Source organism: Anas acuta, chromosome 31 (assembly GCF_963932015.1).
Source record: "Anas acuta chromosome 31, bAnaAcu1.1, whole genome shotgun sequence".
NCBI classification, from domain to species: domain Eukaryota; kingdom Metazoa; phylum Chordata; class Aves; order Anseriformes; family Anatidae; genus Anas; species Anas acuta.
In genome coordinates this window covers 471,350-490,141 of record NC_089009.1, presented here as the reverse complement: position 1 = coordinate 490,141, position 18,792 = coordinate 471,350, and the positions used below count along the sequence as shown (strand labels likewise).

Below are 18,792 nucleotides of genomic sequence, written 5' to 3'. Positions count from 1 at the left end.
GACTCCGAATTCCTTCAGCACACAAGCCCCCAGAGCCTACCGAGCCCAGGCCCTGGCCCTCCCGCAGGGACACCACTTCCCCAGGGGCTGGGGGCAGGTACTGCAAGGACTCTCCCAGCTCCTGACTCTGTGTTGCTGAAACACAAAGGCCGAGGAACAGGTGGTGAGCAGAGCAGCTTGGTTGCTGGGTGGGAACATGTGCAGGGGGGCTGCGCCTTGCCACCAGCCCCATGCTGCAGCCATGCTCCCTGGCCTCCCACCCAAGGCCCCTTGCTCCAGACCCAGGGGGGTCCCTGCAGAACACCTCCCCCCGCTCCATCCCTGTGCTGCCAGCTTACCTTGCTTTCGGAAGAGATAAACACCGAGGCCAATGGACACAGCCAAAAGCACGAGGACCAGAGCCAGAGCCACCATCCAGGGCTGGGCGTTGTGGAAGAAGGGAGCTGAGAAAAGGCACCAGGAAAAGGGCTGTTTTTTCATGTCTGCTGGGGGAAGGGCAAGACCCCGACTTCTCCCGGGATGAGTGCAGGGTCAAGGAACACCTCACCCTGGCTGTGCCATTTGTACCTGAGATGTGCAGGGAAAATTTCCACTCCTGCTGCAGGCGGCTGCTCCTGACCACACAGGATAAGGGCCCCTCCACATTCCCGGTCATGATGACAGCGCCTTCGATTTCAAAGAGCCCCTCCTGGTCCTGGGAATGTGTCTGGGAGACCGAGGGCAGGTGCTGCCCGCGAGCATCCCTCCATAGCAGCTGCGGCAGCGGGTACCAGCCGGCCGATCGACACAGCACCCGGACGCCTCCGGCCTCGTAGCCCCCCAGGGAGAGGTGGGGGTCAGTGCCTGTGGCTGGGGGAAGAGCGTGTGGCTGGTGCTTGACTTGGGGAGGGATTCAGTTCCAAGGCTAAACCCCATCTGTCCCCATGCCAGACACAGCCCAGCGCAGCCATGTTCCCAGGGGCTCAGGGCCTGGGCACTACATGCACTGACCCTCACCCCAGACCATCCTGGGCAACGGCAGAAACAGAGAGCAGGGCTGCACAATGACAGTGGCCCCACATCACCCTGTGAACCCAGGTGCTGAGCTTCAGCACCTCCAGGCAGCGTCTCTGCACCAAGCTGTGCTGGTTCAAGAAGCACCGAGACTTCCTGACAACGTCTCATGTCTCTCCCAGCACAGAAAGCAAAAGTAAAGCATACGTCCGGCTGCTCAGAGGACTCTGCGATTCTCCCTGTGTGCTGTTTGGTCCCATTGCTGACACAGCTGAAGGTGCTGCTCAGCAGCCTGTGCCCAGTGCCCTCACAGTATTATGATTATTGTCTTCAAGGACACCAGTGAAAAATGATAAAACTATCCAGGCAGCTCTCTCCCCAGATATTACCTCCACATCCGTGGGCATGCTCCATGCTGTGAAACAGCTGAAACATTCAAAGGACACGTAAACTCTGCCCTGGCAGCATCACCCCAGCCACTAACCTGACACCTCCAGCTCCACAATGGCTTCCTCATAAGCATCAGCATCTTTCACTATGCAGATGTACCGGCCATCATCTGAGGGTCTCAGCCCCGTGATTCGCAAGTCCAGGCTTCCAGCAGAGAGACCATCTCTGGACAACTCTGTCCTCCTGACATATGCCTGCATCTGCTCCCCGTACAGGTCCTCTCCATTGCGGTAGTGGTGCACTGTCTCAGAGATATGGTCCCGCATCCACCTGACGTCCAAGCTGCGAGCATCGTGTTGAGGGGACAAGTGGCAGGGCAGCACGACATCCTGCCCCACGGTGGCAGTGACAGGGTGGCCTGGTCCCACCACTCCGAGCTGGGGTGGTGTGAGAAACAATGTTGTGTTTTTGCAGCAGTTAAGTATTTTACTGTATACCAACGTATTTGTGTAGTCAGAATAAGGAGAAATGCTAAGTAGATAAGTGGATTATAGAAGGCCTCACTGTTTCAAAATAAGGTAGAAGCTTGAGAAAAACAGGATGAACAGTGTGAGAACGGGAGAACAAAGATCACAACTTCTCAAAACATAAGAAAAAATAAATTAAAGGGTTGAAAAAAAAATAAAAATTGTACATATAAGGCATAGAGGAGTGTCATGTACCTTGTGAACCTGTAGTACTAATCCAATGAGGAAACAGGGGAGGTGATCAGGCATTGGGTAATAGGCAATAAAACTTTATGATTTGTTTACTAAAATATGCTTGTGATTGGCAGGACCGTTACTATTGCGAATAAAATAGCTTCAGAGAAGATCCAGTCTGAAGAAAATTATTTGAGATGTTTCTCACACTGGGCAATGGAGAAGGGCACAGAGAGTAGGTAAGATTTTGCCATTGTAAATTTAGGGGCAGTGAGTGACAAAGGGCGAGCTGTGCGTAAGTTGGTGCATGCTGTGTCCCCTGGGTGACATGAGAAAACACCTGGGAAACAGGAGAGGGAGAGGGAGGACGTGCAGGAGAAGGAGGTGTGCTGGGAATGGGAGCCCTCTCTGCAGCATTCGGGCGGGTGAAGGAGACACAGAAAGGGCAGGCAAGGCAGCAGCCATATTGCGTGAACGAACCAAAGTGAAAGTGAAACCCAGCGCGGGAGAGCTGTGGGCTGGGGTCCCCCTGTCCCGCAGCCGCTCCCCTGCCCCACAGCAGCACATCTCTCAGGCAAAGGGGGAGAGCCCCCAGCACCCCACAGGATCCTACCTGAGCCCAGCCGGAGGAGGAGCAGAGTGATGAGGGAAGTCAGGAGGCCCCTGGCATGGCCGGTGAGGTTGGGGCAGCCACAGCCCCAGGGGAGCCCCATCTGAGAGAGAGGTCCCCCTGGGGGTAGATGGCCCCTGCAGGTGTTCTTCTGCAAGGGAGCCCCACCAAAAGAGAGAGGTCCCTCACAGCACCCAGCCATGCTGCAGGAAGCACAGGGCTACGCCCAGCTTCGGAAGCCTTTTCCTGCATCCTGGCTGCAATAATCGTCTAGGAGGAGCTCTGGCCCTGGAGCAGTGGGGACAAGTGTCTGGGGAGTTCTGCATGCCTGGCACTGAGATGTGGAAGCCGCTAAAACTGATCTGAATTAATAGTTAGCTACATATATGGTAAAATATCCTGATTATTGGGGATGCAGATGAGAACCTAATGAGAAGCAGATGTAAAAAGGACGATATCGCTCAAGGCCAATGGATGAGGGAAGGACAAATAAGTTGTTAGGGAAGGACGAACAACTTGTTGGCAGGAAGCAAGGCAAAGTTAAGCAAAAAACTCCTCAATACTGTCCAACAGAAGGTCAAAGTCCAGAAAGGTAAAAAGTTTGACCTCTTCCTCTTTGCCTTCATCCTGAAAGACCCCTGCCCACGACCACCAGGCTACATTGCACAGACACAACCTGGAGGAGCTAAGGGTGGGGAGTATGGAAATGAGCACTTGGAAGAGGTCCAACTTTTCCAAGATGTTGTGGTTTAAACCCATTCGGCAGCTAAACACCACACAGCTGTTCCCTCACTCTCCACCCTCCTTCTCTGGGATCATGGAGAGAACCGTGAAGTGAAGCTGTGGGTTGAGATAAAGGCAGTTTATTTAAAACAGAAAAATAATAACAACAACAAGAATAATAATAATAGTACTATTACTAACAGTGTTTACAAAACAAGTAATGCACAATGTTCACCACCCACTGACCGATGTCCAGCCTAACCCCGAGCAGTCTGCTCCCCCCACCCTGGCTAACTACCCCTATATATTGTTTAGCATGATCCCAAATGGTACGGAATACCCCTTTGGCCAGTTGGGGTCAGCCTTCCTGTGTCTGTCCCCTCCCAGCTCCTGCTGCACCCCTAGTCTGCTCTCTGGCGGGACAGAGCGAGAAGCTGAAACATCCTTGGCTTGGTGTAAGCACTGCTCTGCAACAATTAAAACATCAGCATGTTATCAGCACCCCAGGATACAGTTGGCCCTCCTGACTGCTAGGGCACACTGCTGGCTCATGTTCAGCTTGCTGTCAACCACAACCCCCAGATCCCTCTCTGCAGGGCTGCTCTCCAGAGTCTCATCCCCCAGTCTGCATGTATAGCCAGGGTTGCCCCATCCCAGGTGCAGGACCCAGCACTTGCTCTTTTTAAACTTCATGCAGTTGGTGATTGCTCAGCTCTCCAGTCTGTCCAGATCTCCCTGCAAGGGCTTTCCACCCTCAGCCGAGTCAAGAACTCCTCCCATGGGATGCCGTCCTTCCCAAACTGATCCTACATGGGCTTCCCACAGGCTGCAGCTCTCCAACAACTGCCCCAGTATGGGTTTGTAGTATGGGGTACATCTGTCAGGAGCAAACTGTTCCAATCTGTGTCCCCCACGGGTGGCAGCTCTCCCCAGACCTCCTGATCCTGCATGGGCTCCTCTTCATGGGCTGCAGCTCCAGTCTGGGGCCTGCTCCTGCGGGGGCTCTCCATGGGCTACAGCCTCCTCCAGGCCCCTTCCACCTCCTGCACCGGGGGCTCCTCCATGGGCTGCAGAGCGGAGATCTGCTCCACCTGTACTCCCACTCCATCCACTAACCGCCCCAGTCCCCTATTGTCCCGTTTGATAGCCTTCAGGCTTCTCTCTTCAATGTCATCACTGCCAGCCTGGACTATCAAAAGAGGATAGCAGTCCTGAGGCATGGAGTTGACTTCCTCACCCTAGGCATCCTCCTGGCTACACTTTCTACCTGTTTCTCAGCTACCGGTCTCTCAAGCTCCAGGGCCTTAAACCCGTTTTGTAAGGGAACCTGGGAAGGTGGGGCCGGCAGGGGGTGGCATCGCCTGCAATGTCAAGCAGGGACCTGTCTCCATTCCTCCCCAACTCCTAGGTCCCCTCCCTCTCCCCAACAATGACAGGGCAGGGTGTCCACCCCCATTTGGGGTGTCTCACCCCGGTACCTCTCCTTCAGGCCCCGCAGGGAGTTGCGCCACCACTCTATCTCCCACTCACACTCCCTGATAGCCCTCAACCTCTCCACCTCCTCCTTGAGTTCTGCCACCACGCAGACCCGGTCATCCACCTGCTCACACCTCACGCACACACAGTCTCTCTGCCTCCTGCAGATGGCAGCAAGAGGCTCAGACGCTCCCTGCACCCAGAGACCTGAACTGGTGCATTTTTGAGCGGGCAGTCAGACTGGGTGTGTTCAGACTTGCTAGAGAGAGCACTGTGCCTGGTGGAGACCATTGCAGCCTAGCTAGCGGTAGACCGTCCTTAGAGGAGGTGTTTGCATGGGTGGGGGGGAACACTCTGTCTTCCCTGCTCACCCTGCCTGTGTGAACTGCTGTGCCACTCCCTTCTGATGCGCCATGCCCTGTTTACCCACCAGAGTCGCTGCGCTCCTGGTCGTTGTGCTCCCCAGGGGCTGCTTTTGAACGGCCTGAGAAGGGACCCTCTGGCTCTGCCTACGCCTCGTCAGCCTCCCTGGGGAGGGCTGCTGGGTCCTGGTGGCTCCCTCAAGAAGGCTTGATGACAGAAAAAAATAGCCCTGCCTGTCTGATCCCCTGCTCTGCTGCAGAAAGTGTCTGCCCTGGAGCTGATCGCCTTGGCAAGATGTTGCACCGGGCACTGCATGGGGATGTCACATGTGACATCGCAAGGGTCAATGCCTAGAGATTGCACAGGGCGTTGCATGGGGAAGTGGCACGGGGAAGTTGCGTGGAGCTTTGCAAAGTGCGTTGCATGCTAGCATCTAATGCTTCAGGGCCAGGCCTCCTGCCCCGGGTGAGTGGCCGGGGAGAGCCGGGGCCATGGTCAAGGGCGACGAGGACTCTGCTCACTCCTCTTCTCCCCCCCGCAGGTTACACTCCCCTCCCTGGAGACAACTACCCCGCAGGTAACGGTGTCCCCATCCCTGTCCCCATCGCTGAGGGGCGAATCACCCCATCTCTCACCCTTTGTGTCCCCCCCTTCCACAGGCAGCATCTGAGGACTCCCAGACGGACACCTCCCAGCACCAGCGGCTCCTGGTTGCCCCATCTCAGATCCGATGCCATGGTGCTGAGAATAAAAATGCTCCACAAGCCCCGTGGGTGTCTGCAGTGTTCTGGGCACAGGGCAGAGGCTCACACACTCCTACGGTGTCGCACCAAGAGGAGTGGGTGTGTGGGGGCCATGGCATGGGACCCCAAAGGGCGAAGCATGCCCTGGGGTGCCTCAGGCACAGCACTGCTGGCCGGCCAAGGGAAGGGATCGTCCTGCTCTGCTCGGCCTGCTGCGGCCTCGCCTTGAGCACTGCATGCAGCTGTTGGCACCGCAGCAGATGAAGGGTGTGAAAACTGTGCGAGAGCCTCCAAGGGAGGGCTACGAGGACGGCAAAGGCTCTACAGGGCAAGGCGTGTGAGGAGACGGTCTGCTGCAAGACGCCTTCCCAGGCAGCAAGGCCTCAGGACACAAAGCACCCAGGAAATGCCACTGCCAGACTCCATCTTCCTGTACAAAACTTTATTTGACACAGTCCTGCTGCTGCTGGGCCTTGATGTGCTCCAGAGGAGGGAACAAAGAGCCCCCACAGACTGCTCATGATCAGCAACAGGCACAGAGCAAAGATCAACCCTGAACTAGGAGGCAAAGGTGGCCTGCAATGGCCAGCAGCACACGGTGACCACATCCCTTGCCCTGGGGTCTGCAAGCAGTGCAAGCAGAGGGGAGAGGAGCATGGAGAGCTGCTGCAGCCCCTGTGCTGCCCGTTGGGGCTCAGAGGCAGGGTGAGAGCCGTGGGTGCCAGCAGGGCTTGTGCCTCAGCACAGGAGTCACGTGCAGGGCAGAGCCCAGGGGCTGCAAGGGGCCTGGCCCCTGCTTGCAGCATCCCAGCCCTCCTCCAGCAGCAGGGAGGAGTGCGGGGTAGCCCCTGGCCCCACTGCCCCTCATTCCTGTGCGGCTCCTGCAGCATCAAGGAGAGGTGATGCAGGAGTGTCTGGAGAAGAGCAGGAGCCCCCCAGGCCTGGGGACGGGGTCTGGGGGTTGCTGTCCCTGAGGAACAGCTGTAGACTGTTTGACACCAGCCAGAACCAGGGGCGGATGCTCTCCCCATTGAAGGAGGCTGCTGTGAAAGTGAAGATCTCGACCCCGTTGTCAGCATTGATAAAAGACACCTGCTGCTGGGTACAGTCCAGACAGACCCAGATCCTGGTGGGGATAGGGGACAGGGACAAGGGAGTGGGAGGCCATGTGAGAGACATGAGCTGCCTCTCATAGTACCTCACAGCCCAGATCCCTTTTTTGGGGCTGGCGTCGATCCACCCTTTTCTGTCCATAGAAGCCCTGGCCACCCCCACAGCCCACCAAGAATCCTTTATCTGCTCCCCCTCCACCTCCACCAACCAGCAGTGCCTCCCCTCTCTGAACTCCTCACGGCCCAGCACGCAGCACCAAATGTCAAATCTCTCCGGTGTGTCAGGAACCTGCTGCTGTTCACTTTCCCGTCTCACACAGCTGTTGTCCTGAGACACAACAAGCTGGGGATGAGCCGTGTCCGGATCCAGGGTCACCTTCACTGCAGGGACAGAAGGAGCCAGGCCATCAGGGGCAGAGCTCAGCCCTGGGCAGGCTTTCCCCAGCTCGGGGCCAGGAGCTGCCCCACGGGGCAGGAGATGGGGCACCTCTTGGCTCCTGAACATGGCCCAGCAAGGGCAGGAGAAGCACCGCAGAGGGCAACACAGTGCACACCTACCTCGATTTTGAAGCAGCAGACACCTTCTCCATGCTGGAAGGAGAGGGGAGAGCTGGTCACAGCCCATGGCTGGTGCCCAGTGGGTGTGGGCAGGGTGAGGGGCCAGCCCTGGGCTTCTCTGTCCCAGCTGCCCACCCTCCCCTGCACATCGCCTTTGTGTTGCCCTTGGGCCTGAGCACCGGGAGACTTACCCAGTTCTGCAGCTTGTTTCTCTACAAATTAAAGAGAAAGCAAAATATGAGCATAAGTCACAGTTTATGATTCCATACCTCTCACTATGATGTTTTTTTTTTTTTTTTTTTTTTTTTCTGTTTGGAGAGTGAGACTCACCCAGCTCTGCAGCTTGTTTGTCTAAAAAGGAAATAGAAAAGCAATGCATTGATGAGAGGAGTCAGTTTCTCAACAATGACTACTACAAACCAAAGACTCCGAATTCCTTCAGCACACAAGCCCCCAGAGCCCACCCAGACCAGGCCCTCCCGCACAGACACCACTTCCCCGGGGGCTGGGGGCAGGGACTGCAAGGACTCTCCCAGCTCTCGGCTCTGTGCCGCTGAAAAGCAAAGGCCGAGGAAGAGGTGGTGAGCAGAGCAGCTTGGTTGCTGGGTGGGAACATGTGCAGGGGGGCTGCGCCTTGCCACCAGCCCCACGCTGCAGCCATGCTCCCTGGCCTCCCACCCAAGGCCCCTTGCTCCAGACCCAGGGGGTCCCTACAGAACACCTCCCTGCGCTCCATCCCTGCGCTGCCAGCTTACCTTGCTTTCGAAAGAGATAAACACCGAGGCCAATGGACACAGCCAAAAACACAAGGACCAGAGCCAGAACCACTATCAAGGGCTGGGCGTTTATGAAAAAGGGAGCTGAAAAAAGGCACCAGGAAAAGGGCTGTGTTTACATGGCTGGGGTTAGAAGAGGAAGTCCCAGACTTCTCCTGGGTCAGGACAAGTGCAGGGGCCAGGAACACCTCACCCTGGCTGTGCCATTTGTACCTGAGATGTGCAGGGATGATTCCTGCTCCTGCTGGAGGCGGCTGCTCCTGACCACGCAGGACAAGGGCCCCTCCACACTCCCGGTCACGATGACGGCGCCTTCGATTTCAAAGAGCCCCTCCTGGTCCTGGGAATGTGTTGGGGGGTCCGAGGGCAGGTGCTGCCCGCGAGCATCCCTCCACAGCAGCTGCGGCAGCGGGTACCAGCCGGCCGATCGACACAGCACCCGGACGCCTCCGGCCTCGTAGCCCCCCAGGGAGAGGTGGGGGTCAGCGCCTGTGGCTGGGGGAAGAGCGTGTGGCTGGTGCTTGACTTGGGGAGGGATTCAGTTCCAAGGCTAAACCCCATCTGTCCCCATGCCAGACACAGCCCAGCGCAGCCATGTTCCCAGGGGCTCAGGGCCTGGGCACTACATGCACTGACCCTCACCCCAGACCATCCTGGGCAATGGCAGAAACAGAGAGCAGGGCTGCACAAAGCCAGTGGCCCCAAATCACCCTGTGAACCCAGGTGCCGAGCTTCAGCACCTCCAGGCAACATCTTTGCGCCAGACACAGCAAAGCCTAGCCACGGCCGCAGAGGCTAGGGACCGGATATTCCATGCACCCACCCTCATCCAAAAGCAGCCTGACATGTGCTGGACCCAGAGAGCAGGGCTGCACAATGACAGTGGCCCCACATCACCCAGAAAGCCCAGGTGAAATGCTCCAGCACCTCCATGCATTGTCTTGGCACCAAGCCATGCTAGGTCTAGAAGCCCCGAGACTTCCTGACAACGTCTCAGGTCTCCCCCAGCACAGAAAGCAAAAGTAAAGCAGACGTCTGGCTGCTTAGAGGACTCTGCAATTCTCCCTGTGTGCTGTTTGGTCCCATTGCTGACACAGCTGAAGGTGCTGCTCAGCAGCCTGTGCCCAGTGCCCTCACAATATTATGATTAGCGTCTTCAAGGACACCAGTGAAAACTGACAAAAGTATCCAGGAAGCTCTCTCCCCAAATATTACCTCCACATCTATGGGCATGCTCCATGCTGTGAAACAGCTGGAACATTCAAAGGACACGTAAACTCTGCCCTGGCAGCACCACCCCAGCCACTAACCTGACACCTCCAGATCCACAATGGCTTCCTCATAAGCATCAGCATCTCTTACAGTGCAGACGTACAGGCCATCATCAGAGGGTCTCAGTCCTGTGATTCGCAAGTCCAGGATTCCAGCAGAGAGACCATCTCTGACCAACTCTGTTCTCCCAGAATATGCCCCCATCTGCTCCCCATACAGGTCCTCTCCATTGCGGTAGTGGTGCACTGTCTCAGAGATACTGTCCCGGATCCACCTGACCTCCAAGCTGCGAGCATCGCGTTGAGGGGACAAGTGGCAGGGCAGCACGACATCCTGCCCCATGGTGGCAGTGACAGGGTGTCCTGGTCCCACCACATTGAGCTGGGCTGGGCAATGGAGAAGGGCACAGAGAGGAGGTGAGATTTTGGCATCGTAAATTTAGGGGAAGTGAGTGACAAAGGGCGAGCTGTGTGTGAGTTGGTGCATGCTGCGTCCCCCGCAGCATGTTCCATGTTCCCCATGGGAAAACACCCGGGAAAACAGGAGAGGGAGAGGGAGGACGTGCAGGAAAATGAGCTGTGCTGAGAGTGGGAGCCCTCTCTGCAGCATTTAGGTAGGTTAAGAAGAGCCAGAAAGGTCAGGCAAGGAAGCCCCCGTATTGTGTGAAAGAACCAAGGGGAAAGTGAAACTCAGCGGGGGACAAGCTTTGGGCTCGGGTCCCCGCTTTCCCACAGCCACTCCCCTGCCCCACAGCAGCACGTCTGCCAGGCCCAGGGGGGAGAGCCCCCATCAGCCTCGCAGGATCCTACCTGAGCCCAGCCGGAGGAGGAGCAGAGTGACGAGGGAAGTCAGGAGGCCCCTGGCATGGCCGGTGAGGCTGGGGTGGCTGCAGCACCAGGGGAGCCCCATCTGAGAGAGAGGTCCCCCAGGGGGCAAGCAGCCTCCCAAGGCTTCTTCTCCCAGGGAGCCCCACCGGAAGGGAGGTCCCTCACGGCTCCCAGCAGAGCTGCAGAAAGTACAAGGCTCCGCCCAACTTTCTCAACTTTTTACCATTTCCTGGCTGCAATAACGGTCCCGGGGCAGCTCTGCCCCTAGGGGAATGTCTGGGGAGCTCTGCAGGGCTGGCACCACCATCCCATTGCAGCTGGGTGCCCAGTCCAGGGCCTTCACCCATCACGAGGGGCTTGTCCCCAGGAGGGGCCTCTCCAAACCTCCAGGGAAACCCAGTGTCTGAGCTCATTCATCTCCACCCATCCAAGGAGGAATCAAACATAAGGAACGGGACAATTTGGAGAGGTATCAGTGAAGAGATGAGAAGGATCGGAGGCTGCAGGGAATGGGGCACAGCTGGGTGCTGAGCCCAGAGCTGTCACTCTTTGCCCAGGGTGCTGAAGGCAAAGTGCCAGCCCCACTCCTGGTTGCAGTAAAGCAGCCATGGCAGAAGGTTGGCTGCAGGGCAAGCTTCTTCTAGAGCTTAGGTAGATGAGGAAAGTTCCTGTTTGCTGGAGGCGAGGTCAGGCAGTATGGAAGGACTACAGAGGTACTGTTTGCCTTTGTAGGGAGAAAAGTCATACGGCCAAAGCTCAATTTGAATTGAAGCTGGACAGTACTGTGCGGGGCAATAAAATGGATTATTATTTTTTTAAACTATCTTAACAGCTAAAGTAGGATGAGACAAAACATTGGTCTGTTACTTGATGGGGATGGTCCAACGGGGTCATCGACTTCACAGAGATGTTTAATGCTTTCTTTGCCTTCAACACTGATGATGGGCTGTGGGACTCCAGTTGCCCTGAGGTGGAGGACAGTGACTTCCTACAGCTTGCACAGAGCGTTGCATAGGGAAGTGGCATGGGGAAGTTGCGTGGAGCTTTGCATGGGAGCATTGCACAGCATTGCGTGAGGACGTTGCACAGAGCAGGAAAAAGGGGCTCACCCACCACTGACCCCATCCCCATCCCTGCTCCAGCGCAGCCCCAAGTCCGCATCATCCCCGTGGAAACAGGGAACGCCCGTGTGCCCGTGCGCCTCACCTGCCACATCTGGGGCTTCTACCCCCCCGAGGTGACCGTCATCTGGCTCCACAACGGGGACATCGTGGAGCCCGACGACTACAACCCCATCTCCGCCATCCCCAACGGCGACTGGAGCTACCAGACGCAGGTGTCCCTGCTGGTGGCCCCGGTGGCAGGCGACACCTACACGTGCTCGGTGCAGCACGTCAGCCTGCAGGAGCCTCTCCTGGAGGACTGGAGTGAGTGGAGAGGCGCAGGACTGCACCCGGAGGCCGGCGGCCTTAGCTCCTTGCTGCCACTCACTTGGCCGTGTCCCCATAGGTCTCGGACTGATGCCGGAGGTGACGATACTGGTGGCGGTGGCCACCGTGCTGATGGCGCTGGGACTTGGCTTCTTTCTCGCCGGCATCTACTGCTCCAGGGCCAGGCCTCAAGCCCCAGGTGAGTTCCAGGGAGAGCTGGGGCCGTGGTTAAGGGTGATGAGGACTCTGCTCACTCCTCTTCTCCCCCCCGCAGGTTACACTCCCCTCCCTGGAGACAACTACCCCGCAGGTAATGGTGTCTCCATCCCCGTCCCCATCGGCGAGGGGCAAATCATCCCATCTCTCACCCTGTGTGTTCCCCCCTTCCCCAGGCAGCATCTGAGGACCCCCAGACGGACACCTCACGGCACTGGCGGCTCCCAGTTGACCACATCTCAGACCTGGTGCTGTGGTGCTGACGATAAAGATGCTCCACAAGCCCCACTGGTGTCTCTGCAGTGTTCTGGGCACGGGGCAGAGGCTCATGCACTCCTACAGAGTCTCACCAAGAGGAGTAAGAGGGTGGGGGCCATGGCATGGGACCGCAAAGGGCCAAGCGTGCCCTGGGGTGCTTCAGGCATGGCACTGCTGGCCAGCTGAGGGAAGGGATCATCCCGCTCTGCTCGGCCTGCTGCGGCCTCGCCTCAAGCACTGCGTGCAGCTGTGGGCACCGCAGCAGACGAAGGGCGTGAAACTGTGCGAGAGCCTCCAAGGGAGGGCTATGAGGACGGCGAAGGCTCTGAGGGGCAAGGCGTGTGAGGAGACGGTCTGCTGCAAGATGCCTTCCCAGGCAGCAAAGCCTCAGGACAGAAAGCCCCCAAGAAATGCCACTGCCAGACTCCATCCTCCTGTGCAAAACTTTATTTGCCACAGTCCTGCTGCCTCATCTTGCATAGATGTGCCCCAGAGGAGGGAACAAAGAGCCCCCACAGGCTGCTCATGCTCAGCACCAGGCACAGAGCATGGATCAACCCCAACCTAGGAGGCAAAGGTGGCCTGCAATGGCCAGCAGCACACGGTGACCACATCCCTTGCTCTGGGGTCTGCAAGCAGTGCAAGCAGAGGGGAGAGGAGCATGGAGAGCTGCTGCAGCCCCTGTGCTGCCCGCTGGGGCTCAGAGGCAGGGTGAGACCCGTGGGTGCCAGCAGGGCTTGTGCTCCAGCACAGGAGCCACGTGCAGGGCAGAGCCCAGGGGCTGCAAGGGGCCTGACCCCTGATTGCAGCATCCCAGCCCTCCTCCAGCAGCAGGGAGGAACAAAGGGCAGCCCCTGACCCCACTGCCCCTCATTCCTGTGCGGCTCCCGCAGGATCAAGGAGAGGTGATGCAGGAGTGTCTGGAGAAGAGCAGGAGCCCCCCAGGGCTGGGGACGGGGTCTGGGGGTTGCTGTCCCTGAGGAACAGCTGTAGACTGTTTGACACCAGCCAGAACCAGGGGCGGATGCTCTCCCCATTGAAGTAGACTGATGTGAAAGTGAAGATCTCGACCCCATTGTCAGCATTGATAAAAGACACCTGCTGCTGGGTACAGTCCAGACAGACCCAGATCCTGGTGGGGATAGGGGACAGGGGCAAGCGGGTGTTAGGCCATGTGAGAGGCATGAGCTGCCTCTCATAGTACCTCACAGCCCAGATCCCTTCTTTGGGGCTGGCATCGATCCACCCTTTTCTCTCCACAGAAGCCCTGGCCACCCCCACAGCCCACCAAGAATCCTTTATCTGCTCCGCCTCCACCTCCACCAACCAGCAGTGCCTCCCCTCTCTGAAATCCTCACGGCCCAGCACGCAGCACCAAGAGTCAAATCTCTCTGGTGTGTCAGGAACCTGCTGCGGTTCAGTTTGCCGTCTCACACTCTTGTTGTCCGGAGACACAACAAGCAGGGGATGAGCTGTGTCCGGATCCAGGGTCACCTTCACTGCAGGGACAGAAGGAGCCAGGCCATCAGGGGCAGAGCTCAGCCCTGGGCAGGCTTTCCCCAGCTTGGGGCCAGGAGCTGCCCCACGGGGCAGGAGATGGGGCACCTCTTGGCACCTGAACATGTCCCACCAGGGGCAGGAGGAGCACCGCAGAGGGCAACCCAATGCACACCTACCTCTGTTTTGAGGCAGCAGACACCTTCTCCATGCTGGAAGGAGAGAGGAGAGCTGGTCACAGTCCATGGCTGGTGCCCAGTGGGTGTGGGCAGGGTGAGGGGCCAGCCCTGGGCTGCTCTGTCCCAGCTGCCCACCCTCCCCTGCACATCGCCTTTGTGTTGCCCTTGGGCCTGAGCACCGGGAGACTTACCCAGTTCTGCAGCTTGTTTCTCTACAAATTAAAGAGAAAGCAAAATATGAGCATAAGTCACAGTTTATGATTTCATACCTCTCACTATGATTTTTTTTTTTTTTTTTCTGTTTGGAGAGTGAGACTCACCCAGCTCTGCAGCTTGTTTGTCTAAAAAGGAAATAGAAAAGCAATGCATTGATGAGAGGAGTCAGTTTCTCAACAATGACTGCTACAAACCAAAGACTCCGACTTCCTTCAGCACACAAGCCCCCAGAGCCCACCCAGACCAGGCCCTCCCGCACGTACACCACTTACCCAGGGGCTGGGGCCAGGGACTGCAAGGACTCTTCCAGGTCTCGTCTCAGTGTCTCTGAAAAGCAAAGGTGGAGGAACAGGTGGTGAGCAGAGCAGCTTGGTTGCTGGGTGGGAACATGTGCAGGGGGGGTGCGCCTTGCCACCAGCCCCACGCTGCAGCCATGCTCCCTGGCCTCCCACCCAAGGCCCCTTGCTCCAGACCCTGGGGGGTCCCTGCAGAACACCTCCCCCCGCTCCATCCCTGCGCTGCCAGCTTACCTTGCTTTCGAAAGAGAGAAACACTGAGGCCAATGGACACAGCCGATAGCACGAGGACCAGAGCCAGAGCCACCATCCAGGGCAGGGCGTTGTGGAAGAAGGGAGCTGAGAAAAGGCACCAGGAAAAGGGCTGCATTTCCATGCCAGCAGGTGGAAGAGCAAGAACCAGACTTCTCCTGGGTCGGGACAAGTGCAGGGGCCAGGAACACCTCACCCTGGCTGTGCCATTTGTACCTGCAATGTACAGGGATGATTCCCGTTCCTGCTGGAGGCGGCTGTTCCTGACCACGCAGGACACGGGCCCCTCCACGCTCCCGGTCACGATGACGGCGCCTTCGATTTCAAAGAGCCCCTCCTGGTCCTGGGAATGTGTTGGGGGGTCCGAGGGCAGGTGCTGCCTGCGAGCATCCCTCCACAGCAGCTGCGGCAGCGGGTACCAGCCGGCCGATCGACACAGCACCCGGACGCCTCCGGCCTCGTAGCCCCCCAGGGAGAGGTGGGGGTCAGCGCCTGTGGCTGGGGGAAGAGCGCGTGTCTGGGGCTTGACTTGGGGAGGGATTCAGTTCCAAGGCAAAGACCTCATCTGCTCCCATGCCAGGCACAGCTGAGGACAACCACTGCCCCAGGGGCTCTCTGACTGGATGCTCTCTGACCATGCACTCACCCTCACCACAAAACCACCCCTGGTACTGCTGGACCCAGAGAGCAGGGCTGCACAATGCCAGTGGCCCCAAATCACCCTGTAAACCCAGGTGCCAAGTTCCAGGACTTTCAGGCAGCGTCTCTGCACAAAGCCATCCTGGTTCACGAAGCCTCGAGACTTCCTGACAACGTCTCAGGTCTCTCCCAGCACAGAAAGCAAAAGTAAAACAGACGTCTGGCTGCTCAGAGGACTCTGCGATTCTCCCTGTGTGCTGTTTGGTCCCATTGCTGACACAGCTGAAGGTGCTGCTCAGCAGCCTGTGCCCAGTGCCCTCACAATATTATGATTATTGTCTTCAAGAACACCAGTGAAAACTGACAAAAGTATCCAGGGAGCTGTCTCCCCAAATATTACCTCCACATCCATGGGCATGCTCCATGCTGTGAAACAGCTGGAACATTCAAAGGACACGTAAACTCTGCCCTGGAAGCATCACCCCAGCCACTAACCTGACACCTTCAGCTCCACAATGGCTTCCTCATAAGCATCAGCATCTTCCACAGTGCAGACGTACAGGCCATCATCAGAGGGTCTGAGTCCTGTGATTCGCAAGTCCAGTCTTCCAGCAGAGAGACCGTCTCTGGCCAACTCTGTTCTCCCAGAATATGCCTCCATTTGATCCCTGTACAGGTCCTCTCCACTGCGGTAGTGGTGCACTGTCTCAGAGATATGGTCCCGGATCCACCTAACATCCAAGCTGCGAGCATCGCGTTGAGGGGACAAGTGGCAGGGCAGCACAACATCCTGCCCCACAGTGGCAGTGACAGGGTGGCCTGGTCCCTCCACTCTGAGCTGGGCTGGACAATGAAGAAGGGCACAGAGAGGCGGTGAGATTTTGCCATCGTAAATTTAGGGTTAGTGAGTGACAAAGGGTGAGCTGTGCATGAGTTGGTGTGTGCTAGGACCCCCATGTCCCACTGGAGACTAGCAGAGAAATAGGAAAGGGAGAGGGATGACATGCAGGAGAAGGAGGTGTGCTGGGAGTGGAAGCCCTCTCTGCAGCATTCAGGCAGGTGAAGGAGACACAGAGAGGGCAGCCAAGGCAGCACCCATATTGTGTGAATGTCCTGGTTTCAGTTAGCACAGAATTAATTTTCTTCCTAGTAGCTGGTGGAATGCTGTGTTTTGGCTTAGGACGAGAAGAGTGCTGATAACACCCCAATGCTTTAATTGTTGCAGAGCAGTGCTTATACTAAGCCAAGGACATCTCAGCCTTTTGCTCTGTCCTGCCAACGGGCAGGCTGGGGGTGCAGTAAGAGCTGGGAGGGGACAGACCCAGGACAGGTGACCCAAACTAGCCAAAGGGGTATTCCATACCATCTGACGTCATGCTAAACAATATATAGGGGTGGCTAGCCGGGGGGAGGGGGCCGGACTGCTCGGGGTTAGGCTGGGCATCGGTCAGCGGGTGGTGAGCAATTGCATTGTGCATCACTTGTTTGTACATACTATTACTTTCGTATTATCACCATTGTATCATTATTATTATTATTGTTATTATTATTTTGTTATTATTATTTTCCTGTCTTATTAAACTGTCTTTATTTCAACTCACGGGCTTCACTCTCCATTTCTCTCCCCCGTCCCAGAGAGGGAGGGGGGAGGGTGAGCGAACGGCTGCGTGGTGTTTAGCTGCCGGCCGGGTTAAACCACGACAGTGAAAGAACACAAGTGAAAGTGAAACCCAGCTGGGGCCAAGCTGTGGGCTTGCGTCCCCCCTGCCCCACAGCAGCAAGTCTGCATGCACAAGTGGGAGAGCCCCCAGCAGCCCCGCAGGATCCTACCTGAGCCCAGCCGGAGGAGGAGCAGAGTGACGAGGGAAGTCAGGAGGCCCCTGTCATGGCCGGTGAGGCTGGGGTGGCCGCAGCCCCAGGGGAGCCCCATCTCAGAGAGAGGTCCCCAGGGGGGCAGACAGCCCCCCAGGGGTTCTCCTCCCAGGGAGCCCCACCAGGAGGGAGATCACTTACAACACCCAGCAGAGCTGCAGAAAGCACAGGGCTGCGCCCAACTTTCCCAACCTTTGCCCAGTTCCTGGCTGCAATAACCCTCCTGGTACAGCTCTGCCCCTGGGGCAATGTCTGGGGAGCTCTGCAGGGCTGGCACCACCATCCCAGTGCAGCTGGGTGCCCAGTCCAGGGCTTTCAGCCAGCATGAGAGGCTTGTCCCCAGGAGGGGCCTCTCCAGACCTCCAGGGAAACCCAGTGTCTGAGCTCATTCATCTCCACCTGTCTAGAGAGGAATGAAATTGTGAGCAATGGGACAACGTGTAGAGATGGCAGAGCAGAGCTGAGCAGAATCGGAGGCTACAGGGAATGGGGCATGGCTGGGTGCCGAGCCCAGAGTCGCCACCTTTGCCCAGGGTGCTGAAGGCAAAGTGCCAGCCCCATTCCCGGCTCTGTTAAAGCAGCCATGGCAGAAGGTTGGCTCAGATGGGCAGGGACCTTCTTCTAGAGCTTAGGTGAATAAGGAAAGTTTCTGTCTGCTGGAAGAGATTTTAGGCATTATGGAAAGACTACAGAGGTACTGTTTGCCTTTGTAGAGAGAAAATTCATATGGCCAAAGCTCAGTTTGAGTTGAAGCTGGACAGTACTGTGAGGGGCAATAAAATGCATTATTAATTTTTTAAACTATCTTAACAGCTAAAGTAGGATGAGACAAAACATTGGTCTGTTCCTTGACAGGGATGCTCAAACTAAGGTCATCGACTTCACAGAGATGTTTAATGCTTTCTTTGCCTTCAACACTGATGATGGGCTGTGGGATCCCAGGTGCCCTGAGCTGGAGGACAACGACTGCAGGAATACTAAAGTCCCAACAAACCCCAAATTTGTGTTGGATTTGGTGCTCCAGATAGATGCATTCAGGACTATAGGGCATGATGGGATTCATCCCAGCGTGATAAGAGAACTGGCTGAGGTCATCATGTGTGGCAAGGCGTGTGAGGAGCGGCTGAAGGCGCTTGGCTTGTTGAGCCCAGGGCAGAGGAGACGCAGGGGAGGCCTCGTGGCGGCCCACAGCTTCCTGATGAGGGGAGCGGAGGGGACAGCTACAGGGCTTGAGGGAACAGCATGGAGCTGCCACTGGGTGGGGTCAGGTGGGCTGTTTGGAAAAGGTTCTTCACCAAGAGGGTGGTCGGGCACAGGAACAGGTTCCCCAGGCACGTGGCCATGGCCCCAAGCCTGCTGCAGCTCAAGGAGCATTTGGAGAGGGCTCTCAGGC

The 18,792-nt window shown here is 57.2% G+C and overlaps 4 protein-coding genes across 6 annotated transcripts; 1 reads left to right on the top strand and 3 right to left on the bottom strand.

Moving 5' to 3' along the window:
• Nucleotides 1–36: 36 nt before the first annotated feature.
• Nucleotides 37–10,756, bottom strand: LOC137846177 (butyrophilin subfamily 3 member A2-like). Its single transcript, XM_068663881.1, has 4 exons — nucleotides 10,527–10,756; nucleotides 9,756–10,103; nucleotides 8,659–8,940; nucleotides 37–443 (listed from the first exon to the last, which is right to left on the bottom strand). The coding sequence occupies exons 1-4, from the start codon at nucleotides 10,624–10,626 to the stop codon at nucleotides 37–39; spliced, it is 1,137 nt and encodes a 378-aa protein (XP_068519982.1). The 5' UTR covers nucleotides 10,627–10,756.
• On the bottom strand, nucleotides 6,436–8,157 carry LOC137846293 (butyrophilin subfamily 1 member A1-like). Its single transcript, XM_068664193.1, has 4 exons — nucleotides 8,000–8,157; nucleotides 7,861–7,881; nucleotides 7,670–7,702; nucleotides 6,436–7,492 (listed from the first exon to the last, which is right to left on the bottom strand). Exons 1-4 carry the CDS (start codon nucleotides 8,046–8,048, stop codon nucleotides 6,864–6,866), a joined length of 732 nt encoding a protein of 243 aa, XP_068520294.1. The 5' UTR covers nucleotides 8,049–8,157; the 3' UTR covers nucleotides 6,436–6,863.
• A 679-nt stretch (nucleotides 10,757–11,435) lies between the features above and the next one.
• LOC137846309 (HLA class II histocompatibility antigen, DM beta chain-like) lies at nucleotides 11,436–12,486 on the top strand. Of its 3 annotated transcripts, XM_068664260.1 has the most exons (4): nucleotides 11,437–11,971; nucleotides 12,054–12,173; nucleotides 12,249–12,284; nucleotides 12,367–12,486. In XM_068664260.1, the coding sequence occupies exons 1-4, from the start codon at nucleotides 11,569–11,571 to the stop codon at nucleotides 12,375–12,377; spliced, it is 570 nt and encodes a 189-aa protein (XP_068520361.1). In that variant the 5' UTR covers nucleotides 11,437–11,568; the 3' UTR covers nucleotides 12,378–12,486. The 3 variants fall into 3 exon arrangements, with proteins under 3 accessions (XP_068520359.1, XP_068520360.1, XP_068520361.1); XM_068664258.1 differs by having other exon boundaries at nucleotides 11,436–11,971; nucleotides 12,054–12,284; XM_068664259.1 differs by having other exon boundaries at nucleotides 11,436–12,173; nucleotides 12,249–12,394.
• On the bottom strand, nucleotides 12,434–17,881 carry LOC137846176 (butyrophilin subfamily 1 member A1-like). The gene is made up of 9 exons (XM_068663880.1): nucleotides 17,358–17,881; nucleotides 16,023–16,370; nucleotides 15,105–15,386; nucleotides 14,871–14,975; nucleotides 14,613–14,667; nucleotides 14,445–14,476; nucleotides 14,316–14,336; nucleotides 14,125–14,157; nucleotides 12,434–13,947 (listed from the first exon to the last, which is right to left on the bottom strand). Exons 1-9 carry the CDS (start codon nucleotides 17,455–17,457, stop codon nucleotides 13,319–13,321), a joined length of 1,605 nt encoding a protein of 534 aa, XP_068519981.1. The 5' UTR covers nucleotides 17,458–17,881; the 3' UTR covers nucleotides 12,434–13,318.
• Nucleotides 17,882–18,792: the final 911 nt, after the last annotated feature.

Bases quoted from the DNA above. Each gene is read 5' to 3' on its own strand.
- LOC137846293 (XM_068664193.1), bottom strand. From the start codon at position 8,048: ATGCATTGCTTTTCTATTTCCTTTTTAGACAAACAAGCTGCAGAGCTG. The intron at 7,882-7,999 runs GTGAGTCTCACT...TTTAATTTGTAG, and splicing joins CAAACAAGCTGCAGAGCTGG to AGAAACAAGCTGCAGAACTG. The intron at 7,703-7,860 runs GTAAGTCTCCCG...CTCTCCTTCCAG, and splicing joins GAAACAAGCTGCAGAACTGG to CATGGAGAAGGTGTCTGCTG.
- LOC137846177 (XM_068663881.1), bottom strand. From the start codon at position 10,626: ATGGGGCTCCCCTGGTGCTGCAGCCACCCCAGCCTCACCGGCCATGCC. The intron at 8,941-9,755 runs GTTAGTGGCTGG...CTCTTCCCCCAG, and splicing joins TGTGGATCTGGAGGTGTCAG to CCACAGGCGCTGACCCCCAC. The intron at 444-8,658 runs GTACAAATGGCA...GCCTTTTCTCAG, and splicing joins ATCATCCCTGCACATCTCAG to CTCCCTTCTTCCACAACGCC.
- LOC137846309 (XM_068664258.1), top strand. From the start codon at position 11,569: ATGGGGAAGTTGCGTGGAGCTTTGCATGGGAGCATTGCACAGCATTGC. The intron at 11,972-12,053 runs GTGAGTGGAGAG...GTGTCCCCATAG, and splicing joins GCCTCTCCTGGAGGACTGGA to GTCTCGGACTGATGCCGGAG.
- LOC137846176 (XM_068663880.1), bottom strand. From the start codon at position 17,457: ATGGGGCTCCCCTGGGGCTGCGGCCACCCCAGCCTCACCGGCCATGAC. The intron at 14,477-14,612 runs GTAAGTGGTGTA...TTGCTTTTCTAT, and splicing joins TCCCTGGCCCCAGCCCCTGG to TTCCTTTTTAGACAAACAAG. The intron at 14,158-14,315 runs GTAAGTCTCCCG...CTCTCCTTCCAG, and splicing joins GAAACAAGCTGCAGAACTGG to CATGGAGAAGGTGTCTGCTG.